General features: G+C 32.8%; 1 protein-coding gene across 1 annotated transcript in view; it reads right to left on the bottom strand.

Annotated features, from left to right (window-relative positions):
• LOC108976042 (type I inositol 1,4,5-trisphosphate 5-phosphatase) overlaps positions 1 to 11339 on the bottom strand; it is a 29096-nt gene that overhangs the window by 7574 nt on the left and 10183 nt on the right. Inside the window, exons 2-5 of the mRNA XM_018944942.1 lie at positions 8589 to 8819; positions 8344 to 8511; positions 8111 to 8283; positions 7965 to 8052 (exon numbers count right to left, since the gene is read on the bottom strand). Of these exons, the coding sequence (XP_018800487.1) occupies positions 7965 to 8052; positions 8111 to 8283; positions 8344 to 8511; positions 8589 to 8819 (660 nt within the window). The remainder of the gene's footprint in view (positions 1 to 7964; positions 8053 to 8110; positions 8284 to 8343; positions 8512 to 8588; positions 8820 to 11339) is intronic.

Below are 11339 nucleotides of genomic sequence, written 5' to 3'. Positions count from 1 at the left end.
TGTTGAATGACGTTTTGAAAGCTTTTCTTTACGTTCATTTTTCTTTTTTATCTTTTTTGTTTCAGGTAGATCAGCACTTCCGATGCGACCAATTTTTCTGGTTCTCTGGTCCAAGAGAAATGGTTGTTCATTGATAGGAACTTTCCTTTCTTTTGGACAAGTGCAATAAGAAAAATAAATACATTTACAAGCAGCGATGTGAAATAATTTTCCGGCAGAAGAGACAAAGTCGCCTCTCTTAGAGCTCTTGGGTTCCTTAAAAACATTTGTTTAAGAGTCAGAAATTTCTTATGGTATATGGTGAGCATTTTTACAACTCTGGTGTGTGAAACTATCGGAATAGGTAACTTTTTGAAAGTAATTTTAACCTTTTTTGCAAGTATTTTGTAACCTCTTTACTCCTAGGTTTATAGTTGACGCCTCGAAGTCGCCCTATACGAAATCTTTCAAACTGATAACACAAAAGAAAATCCTGGTAAGTAGGTAACTGGGACTCAGAGAGATTGTACGGATATATGTGGACCCAATTGTGAAGTTCTTAAAGCCGAATACGAGAAAAAAAAACAATAACAGGGAATGTATCGAACTGCAAAACAACTTTGGAAATCGCGGCTGAAAATGATATAAAAGCGCATATAACCATTATAATTTAAAAATAAATTATCGTCTTTAAAAATAGATGCATCGCTTATGTCCCGAAGCATGTTTGGAATAAGTGTGCAATATATAGGCGGATCTTAAATAAGTTCCCTTATTTTGAATATGCTACTAAAGTAATAAAAGTGGTGCAAATATATTAAAAACAACAAATATTATATTTCGTGTCCGAGAAAAATCTTTAAGAGGACGACGAGTTATGCAGTAACRAGAAGTAAATAAAACCAATCGTTGGAAACACTACCAAAAGTTTTGATCAGGAAATTAATTTTAATATTTTCAATGAATACAAAAAATTAAAAATAACGCAATTGGATTTCTCAAGAAGATGGGGTTCGACTTACACCAAGTTAAGTAATTTATAGGATGCTAAAGAAATTCTATGTAAAGTCGAATCTATAAAAAACAAATCAAAAGTGGAAAGTTTTGATCTGGACTTTTTTTTTGGGATTTTAATATTAAATTGTTAGTCGCTTATAAAGGACAATATCAAACAAATTCATTACAGCAATTTTTATACCCAATGGTTTAAGCTCAAATTTTGACTGAAAAGTAGTAAATGAAGCAAGTCAGCAATAAAAAAAATTATTGGAAAACTTATATTAAGTTCCTATTTTTCGATCACCGTTTCCAATATATATTAACATCCCAATATTATGCACAATGCCAAGATGCACTGATGGATGAATATCTAACTCAAATGGTTTTAACATGCACTATCGATGTTCATTCAAAAATTTTAAACTTGCAATTTCATTTTCAAAGAACGGACACTGAAGTTTTATCTATTTGGAAAGAAAAACAGTCCATCGACCAGGAGCTATATGCTATAAGTAATGTTTGTAATGTGTGCCAACTTATATGAATTCAAAAACGAGCATACTCTACATTAAGATATTTGCTTACTGACTACTGCAATCACTTGAGCCATGATGTTCTTGAAAATATTTTACATTTAAAATAAAATCCCAGATTTTTCAGCACCGAAGATAAATAATCAGGGTGACGAGAAAAGTTGAAATCCGATTGACTGCCTGTCTGTCCGTCCGTCCGTTCTTCCGTGCTAGCTGTAGCTTGAGATATCTAGATGAAACTTTGTATGCATTTTCCCTGGAACAAAAAAAAAATTACGACTCCGTAGATGGGTGCAATCGTACCTCTGACATACAAATCGCCATTAACCGAAAACCAATAAAATGTCATAACTAAGCCGTACTGTCAAAAACTACTAAGAGCGTGATAAATCAAGAACTAAATATGCCATTGGCATTGAATTTTACCACCGAAATGGTGAAGCTTGTGTGAAAATTCGACGACGGACGTGGCATCGCCCATTTTTTGGTAAAATCCCATATCTTGAGATTTGACCAACCGATTCGACAAAATTCGTGCCTAAAGTCAAAGCGATGCCATAAAACGACTCTGAGCTATAAAAATTTAAAGATAAAAAATCACGATTTTCGTGTATTTTCAATGGAAAATCTTTACATTCCTTATCCGAGTACTTAATATTAATATTAAGGGCTCAAATTTTCAGGGAATTTTTTTAGGGTATTTCTAAGCAACTTTTATGAGAGGATTGAAAAAATAGTTTTAAAAACACACTAATGTATGTATAGCAGTTAAAACAAAGTTAATAAACTTTTTTTTGAGTTTAGACACAGGTGGAAGTGGAAGTATGCAATTAAATTTCCGAACAAATCTTAAAAATCAGAAATACTAGGCAGTAGTAAATTTTATCGTAGAATCACATGAAGCAAACACGGAAAGCAGTAGCAACAAAAATCAATATCGGCAAACAGTCGAGCACATTAAAATTTGCGACTCCGACTGTCGAAAGTCAACACTTGATGCTGATCATGATCGAAGGCAACATTAAAAAAGTAATAACGGCGACTGTTGCTGCTTTTTGATTTTTGCTGCTGCTTCGACTACGAATTCGCTTTTTTTCCGCAGTTTTTGTGGATAATATATACAAAGTTAGAATGACAAAAGTTTTAAAAATTCTACTACTGAAATATGATAAAATCTTGAATCGGGATTCGTGTCAAATTAGAACTAGAAAAATAAAGCTGGTTCGTTTTTAATTTGTATTTATTTTTTTTAATTTGTGATCAAAATACATACATAACACATCTTTGAAATACTAGGAGAATATTTCCATATATTGAAAGCACTAAAAACAACAACTGGGTTTATGTTTCTGCAAATTAACAAATGACAAATTAAGAGAAACCACTTATAACTCTAGGAGAAGCTAAATAAAATAAAAAAGGATTAGATATATCTCTAAATACAATACTGGACAGGCTTCAAAGTTCGGGCGTCAAACCCAGAATTGCTGTAATTTAAGTCCTACTTTCAAAAACGCACGTAAATAAAAACTAAAAAATGCGCTTTTAAAGCATATCAAACTAAAAAGTGAAAAATAATTCTTTGTATAAACGAACAATAATAATAAAGGAACAATACCTTACCGAAATTATTTAAATCACGTTTATATATTGGAACAATGTAATATTTACAAATAGGGTAAGTTTTGTTTTGTTCAACCCCTTCATACGTGTTTGTGAAAATAGGATACTAAAAAGATGTTAAGAAACCCCAAAATGTGCATGTTTATAGATGCTTCTCTGCTCAAGGATTTGAGGGGCTTCACAGAAGGCCTGAGCGYTGTTAGAAAAATGAAATTACATAAAATTGTTTTACTGAAGTCAGATGAAATGATTTACAGCAAAAATAATCAGTAACATCCTTCGAATATACAATGATCCAAAACAAGGCAATGATTTGGGACAAAATACGTAATCAATGGACATAAGAAAACCATATTGTTACTTTAGATTTTAATTTAAAATTACAATTTTCCGTTTTGGTTTTCCAAAGTATAGTTAGGACGTTAAATGTTAAAAGCATGAAAAATTTTTGCTTTTATTATACCCTAAGCATTATTTAATGGATTAGCGTCTGGTGAATGTGATGGCTATGTGGTTAGATCCCAATACCTAACTACACTTTGGAAAATGAAAACGTTACATCTTGAACGCATTGTAGGTAAATATTTTTAAATTGTTTTGGTAATTAAATACTGTATTTAATAGTAATGTCATTCAATAAGCGCAGTCTCGAAATTCGAAATATTTCATTTCGATTGTAGAGGTTGACTTCGTAAAACGGATAAAATGTTTTTTATTGTAGTAAAGTGTTTTAAATGATGGCCTGAACTTAAGAGTTTTATATATTACTAAAACAAATAGCTGTATTGATTCAGCAATGGAACCGTTTATAAACAATATTTGCTCCATATATTAGGACATCTGGAATTAAAGTTTCTGAATCTGTGTAGAGGTCATTTAAGAATTATACATCTGCCTACACTCTATTGTCGAAGCAGTATGCATATGGCAAAATGTTTTTAGCAAAACTTAGGGATAAATTAAAAGTTCACATACCTCTGCACCATATAGCAGGACGGGAATAATGATTGACTTAGAGAGTTTGTTTTTGTTCGTCGAGAGAGGACTTTACTTCTCAATTGTCTACTCAGTCCAAAGTAGCATCTGTTGGCAAAAGTTATTCTGCTTTGGATTTCGATTCTGACATTGTCGTTGCTGTTAATACTGGTACCAAGATGGACGGATTATCTATTATGAACTTTGAAGTTGTGACTATCAACAATGACCTCGGAGTCTAGTCGTAAGTGCAACGGCTGTTTGTTTTTAACAGAAGATATTTCGTCTTGCCCTCGTTCATTGTTAGATCCATTTGCTTTGCGTCCTTATGTTGAGGTCAATTATGTCAATATCTCGGCATATGCCAGCAACTGTACACTCTTATAGAAGATGGAAAATGCTCAATTAAGTTCTGCAGATCGAACTATTTTCTTCAGCAGCAAATTGAAGAACTCCTACGATGGAGTGTCGCCTTATCTGAAACCTCGTTTAGTATCGAACGGCTTAGAGAGGTCCCGATCCTGACGAAGCTTTTAGTATTGCGCAACGTCAGTTTACACAGACGTATTAGTTTTGCGGGGATGTCAAATTCAGACATGGCGGCTCGAATTCAGCAAAAAGGTGGTGTGTAGGGTAAGAATAGTTCTAATTTTTACTTAACTTTACTTACTTACTTTTATTATCTTATACACAATTTTTGCGAGAATCAATATAGAATCAACTAAAATTGGTAGAACTGCAAAAACTTCATTTTATTAGTATGAATCTAAATGAAAAATTATTAAATTTAGAAAAAGTCCAACATAGTTTAGACAAAAAATGGTCAGAGTTTCAACGAAACCATTTAGAATTGTCCAAAGATCCCAAACATAAAACTATTTTAAAAATGATGTTGATTGACATCGTACGCCAAATTAAGCGAATTAATAATRATAATTAAAGGAAATAGTGCTCCCACGAAAATAGAATGCTTTTCAAAATCTGGTTTAGTTCGCAATGCCAATTTTACGTTGTCTCAAGTTGATATTTCTATTTTTTCATGACAATACTCAAACTTTCCCCAAGCTTTTAGAGAATTGTTTGAGCAACTCGTAGTCTCTCAAAATATTTTAGACACGTATAAAATATGTATTTCAAAAACTAAATTAAGAGGATCGGCTGCAAGTTTTATTGCAAATCTGCCTTCAACCTCGACGAAATTTTCAGTTGCCTGGAACCTTCTTAATGAAAAATTTATTTATTATTAATGCGGGCATATTCTTTGATTTGTTAAAAGAAGAAAAAATAACTACTTAAAATGTAAATTACAAACTCCAGAATAGTGTTTAGGAGGTTGATATGCGTATCACGTATCATACATAAGTTCCAAATTGGCGCACTGTGGTGTTGTAACATATTTAGTTAAAAATAATCAACGAAAAAAGTTTTGGGAAATCCAATCCAGTGTTAAGGGGGCGTTCTAGTCTAGAAATCAAATTTTGGGCAGTTTTTTGAATTTATTAAAAAAAAAACCCAAAAATATTTTTACTATCCATTTTTTTATGGTGCTTTCATTGATATCTTAATAATACAGAAAAAATATTTTACAAAACAATATTAAAAAGTAAAATAATTAGAGGGGGCGGRAGAGACAGGTGTAAAAAAAATGGCGCATCCTGGTGACATTTGTCCTGACTCTCCTGGTGGTCTGAAAAAAAAATCAAAAGAAATTCTTTATCAGTAAGGATGCTGTTATAGTCCCTACCTCAGGGAACACGAAATTTTTTTTTTTTGAAAAATTTGCTACTGCCTGAAAATAAAAGTAATTTTTTACGCTTTTTTTGAAATTCCTGAATTTTTTTTATATATTAAAAACAAACACGATGCTGGTAGGAACGATAAAGTTCACAAACAATTTCAAGTAAGTCGGTTGTATAGAACTTGAGATAATGCCGGTACCGTGTGGAAAAAAGTAGTTTCGAGAAACACGCGTTTAAAAAAGTGAGTCAAATTTCAGGCAGTCTAAGTCATTTATTAGTGCACTAGGTACTGCGTCACTAAAGTAATGTAGCTCTTACAATAATTTTCATTTTTAAAAAATCAAATTTTTCAAAATTCTAGAGAAGATAAAGATAAAATAGAAACACAGTACGAGAAACTCTTTCGTAATAATTTAAAATTTTCCGCAGATAGTAAATTTACTAGAATCTTTTCGTTCAAAAAGGAAAATATAAACTTAGGAGATTCTTCACAAGTAAAAGGAAGATTAATCTCTCTAGATAGAAAACTTAAAAATAATGAACCACAAAAAAGAAATAAATAGCAAGTTCTATTCGAAAAGATTAAAACTGGTATGTTGATATTTTTAAAGAACAAAATATTCCACCATTGCAGTGGAAGAGAGGACGAATAAAAAACGTAATTTTAAGCCAAATGTAATAAATGTAGACGTAAGGATAAGCAATGGCACATCGTAAAGAAGAGTGAACAACTTTTACCCTTTTCCTACCGTAGAAAAAATATGTAAATTAAGCTTACTTATAGTTTTACCATCCTTAAAATATTTAAATATAAGTAAGTTAAAAAAAGATCTGGAGTATTTTTTGCAAAAAGAWGGTCTGTTGGGTTGACTTGGACAGCGTGGGGTAGAATTATCCACATCCATATGTTTCAAGAAAGGCAACTAATTTCACATTCACTAAAACATTTGAAATACTCAACGATATTTGTAGAGAATCAAGAGAACACAATGATTCAGCAGCCGCACAACAAATACTTAGATATTGAATAGCCCTACGACATTATCGCGTTATGGTGTATTGAACAGACCTTACTGTTCTCAGATGGTCAGCTCTTGAACTTGATTCGCGATTATTGTGGTGAATTGACAAACATAGTAGCATGAAAAGTTAATAAGATATTATAATATTATATCAGTATGGTTGTCGCGGGTCGCTAATTGATGGTATTTGCCACTTGCTGGCAAAGTGTGCTATATTGCTGGTTATGGTGATATGGGCAAAGGTTCTGCACAACTCTGCGTAGATTCCATCATTGCTTTGCAAGCGGTTATTGAAGGCTATGAAGTAACCAACATGGAGCATACAAAGAAGCTACCATCTTTGTAATAACTGGTTGCAAGGACATTGTTAAAGCCGCAGATTGAGAACACATGCTTGATGGTGCGATCGTTTGTAATATTGGTAATTTCGATTATGAAATCGACGTCGACTGGTTGAATGCCAATGCCAAGGAGAAGATTAATGTCAAACCCCAAGATCGTTATACACTATTCAATGGTAATCATATTATTTTGTTGGCCGAAGGAAGTCTGATAAATTTGCGCTGCGCGAACGGTCATCTGAGCTTGTGATGTTCAAATCGTTCCAAAATTAAGTGCTGGCACAAATAGAATTGTAGACCAAGGCTGACAAATACAATGAGACGTGCCTCTGTTGCCGAAAACACTATGATATATCTTACGAAATTAATTATTAAAATTGGTAAATTAGAATAATTTCAAAATGTTAAAATGTAGTACAATAGAAAATTGCGTATATAAGAAAAATTATTAAAAGTTCGACCCGCCAATCTTGTGCAGAAAACCTTCGCGCGGTGGCCACGGCGAATTTCGCATTCAATGGAACGAAGACCTGTATGAGATATACGACGCCATTGACACAGTTCAGCGAATTAAGGGGCAGCGGCAGCGCTGTCTAGGTCATGTTGTATGTATTCTTATTTATTTATATTCTAATGTTATACTAACTCTATGCTTTTGAATTTTTTTTTTGTAAAAACAAATTTTTTTGGCTTTTCAATTCATAATAATCATTAAAATTTGAAGATTGTAGAATTATATACAAATATTTTTACCTTAGTTACGCCTGCAGAATCACTTCGAAAGTTAAAGTCACCGAATAGAAAATAAGGTACAATCTCATTGTCCTTGTCCATATCGAATCTAAAACAATTTTGAGAAAGTAAGTTTTAATTAAATGGGTTTAACTATTGATAGTAACCTTTGCAATGTGTGAATCAATGCCTTTCGCCTTCGTTGTGAATAAACTGAAGGAAATTCAATAAGTGCAGTTAAATTTGATGCATCATGAAATAAATGCATATTTACAAAATCTAAAGTGGTGCCATTAATATCCCAACGTGTTCTCATAAATCCTTTCCTTGACCATTTGCACTAGAAAACAGTAATGTGTATAAGTATTATATTTTTAGTATTTATTTCCGTACAAATTACCTCAGGAAAAAAATCAAGCGGAAATTTTGACTTATCTTTCGTTGGTACATTTTCTATATTTCCAAAATGAAAATTTTTTCCTTGTGTAGTTTCCCACGAGCAATTTTTGAAATTCCAAAGACGACTGTTAGGTATAGTATTATGGCCGAAATACAAGTTTCCCAAAGCCTTAAAAAATGTTAATTATTTGCACATTTCAACAATTAAATTATAACGTAACACAAATGATAATGTAACGTATTTACCGTAAACTGCTCCTGTGAAGTAAAGTTTTCATCCAGATATACGCGCACAATGGAGAATTCTTGCATTTCATAAGCTTCACACAGAGATTTCACAAACTCTTTCACATGATGAGAAGATTGCTCGTAGGTTTTTCCGCCAACTTCTTGCAAGTGAAGAGCTATAAATTGTGGGTGTAGCTGTTTTACTGTTAACATAAACTCATGAATCCATTGTTGCATCAATATTAAAGGCTGCAAGAATTGACAAATTTATTAAAAGCAATAGCTTCTTTAATAATCGAATCTTGAAGGATGTTGTACAATCATTATAAGTCTTTAAATTAGTTATGTGCACTTTTATCACATCAATTTTTTTTTTTTACCTTTTTCTAGTTTTGATTTTATATTCAAAGGAAGCTGAGAAATATTGAAGCTTTGATGGCAGACTGCATTAAAATATAATTTTTTATAGTAATATGGTACAAAATATATAATAGAACGAGTTCCCTGAGTAAAGCTTTATAAACATTATAATAGAAATTTATTTAAAGAGTTACATTTTTACTACTATACTACAGTTTATATTGTATTCCTCTTGTGGATATACGAGGTTCAACCGAGAAATTGGTCTACAACTTGGTTTCCGCCGTTTTTTTTTTTTTTTTTTTGTAAATTTAAGGCTTTATTGTATAAAAACGGTCCAAAAGTGTATTCCCTTATTCCCTCAAAAAGCAATGCTTAATTAACACACGAAATGCTTTATGATCCATCTTTTTGTAAACTAACACGAGTTGCTTTACACAAATTCTATATTTTTTTCAGAAAACTGTCGAGAATTCGGTTCAAAATATGACATTTTTAGTTGAGAACAAGTTTGGGATGCAAACAGATCTCTACAAATATTTTGTTGGGTTAATGTTGACACAAATGTCCAAGATCAATATAAAACGATTTAATCTACCAGTGCTTGACCCTAGAGACATCTATTGGAAAACAGCGGAAGCAAAGTTGTAGACCTGAAGGAAATATGTATGATATTTTTCTTACAGATTTGAGCGAATTGGAATGTTAAGAAAATATGTGTATATACAAACAGCCCCATTTTCACAAATATGTAATAGTTTTATATTTTTGATCTTTTAAGTTTACTACTTCATACGGAGCTAAATCAGGCGAATACTGTGGCGGCACGACATCGATATTGAAAATTCGGTGAAAAAATCACAAAAAAAGTCGATGCAGTATGCGGCGGCCCATTATCGTCGGCCCAAAATTCGGCCGAATATCTTCTTTTTACGAATATCTTCGCGAAAACGACGGATAACACTCAGATAGTAATTCTCGATAATGGTTTCGTCTGTCGGAAGAAGTTCGGTATACACCGCACCTCGAAGAAAATCGTCAACATAACCTTGAAATTTGACCTGCTTTTTCAAAATCACTTATTCTTCCGATATTCCGATTAATGTTGATGGCCGTCCTGAACGTTGTTTATCGGCAACGCGTCTCTAGCCTAGAAAAAAATTTTTCGACGAGTGTTTTTTCGCGCGAAACTTAAATTAAAAAGTTTTACTATTTTTTGACCACAGTAATATTCGATATAAAGTCAATCTTTATATGTCATTAGGTTTCTGGGCCTACGAGAATAAATTACCCGATAAGCAGGCATACTATTATCACGAAAGATTTTTTTCCAAATTTCATTGACTGATATTTTTAGTAAAAAATATATAGGAACTAGGATCCACATTTTCAGTATCTAGGGGATTGAACAGTTATAGCCTTTAAAGGCACTATTTGTAACAAGTTTTATCCCGATTTATTCATTAGTTAAAATTGGTTGAGTATGTTCCGAAATATGGGTTTTCACCTAAAAGAAGGCAATACCACCCCATCGTCCAATTTCTACATTGACTTCTATTAAGTTCTACTGTACCATCCCGGATGAAAAATGTCTCTGACGCCCTTAGTTATTGATTTATGTCGCTTTTCGTGGATACAATATGGTTTCTTTTATTTTCAAACTGCCGTGGCATGCCGTAACGAGTATCAAAAGTTATGTAGCTTGAATAGTTTGGGAGACATATGCATTGCACCTATTAGGAGGCAACCCAAGTTCACTTTTTAAAGATTTTCAAACCACAAATATATGTATGTCATTAGTGCAATCCGTTGTAACAAATATAGTTATATACATAGTGGCGCACGAATAGTGATACAAAAATAAGCCAACATACTCTTTTTACGAATGAATTACATTTATTTCTTTGGTCTGTATAACGAATTTATATAATTAATTATTTTTAAATCTTTTAGATTGTAAATGACCTCCATGGTGAGCCGCATATTCGTCCTGAAGGGTTGAAGTCGAGATTACCTCAATTACCCATTTAGTGGACTGCTTCAATTTAGACAGATATCTGTGTTTTGTTTTTGGTGAAAGTCTTCAAAAGACTTTTTATTTGAACTGTGCACTGAAATAGGCTTAAGTCATCACGAATTATCCGTTGTAATGACCGTCTGCTAACACCAAGTTGCGCCGATAAGTTTCGACTCGAAACTTTTGGATTGAATCCAGAATTAACGATGCAACAGTAGTGGTTGTTTCTTGAACACCAACATTCGGATGTCAATGGTACGGCCTTCTGGCGTTATTTCCCAATTCGGCAAGCATATAATATTTACCAACCTCATATTGGTCCATCTACTCGGAGTTTCCGCGAAAATTTCGTCTGAATTCCATTTGCACTATTCAAACCCTTTTTGGTATAC

The sequence above is a fragment of the Bactrocera latifrons genome, unplaced genomic scaffold, assembly GCF_001853355.1.
Source record: "Bactrocera latifrons isolate USDA-ARS-PBARC rearing strain unplaced genomic scaffold, ASM185335v1 scaffold_719, whole genome shotgun sequence".
NCBI lineage: Eukaryota > Metazoa > Arthropoda > Insecta > Diptera > Tephritidae > Bactrocera > Bactrocera latifrons.
Note: the sequence above shows the minus strand (reverse complement) of the source record. Positions and strands in the feature narration are given on the sequence as shown.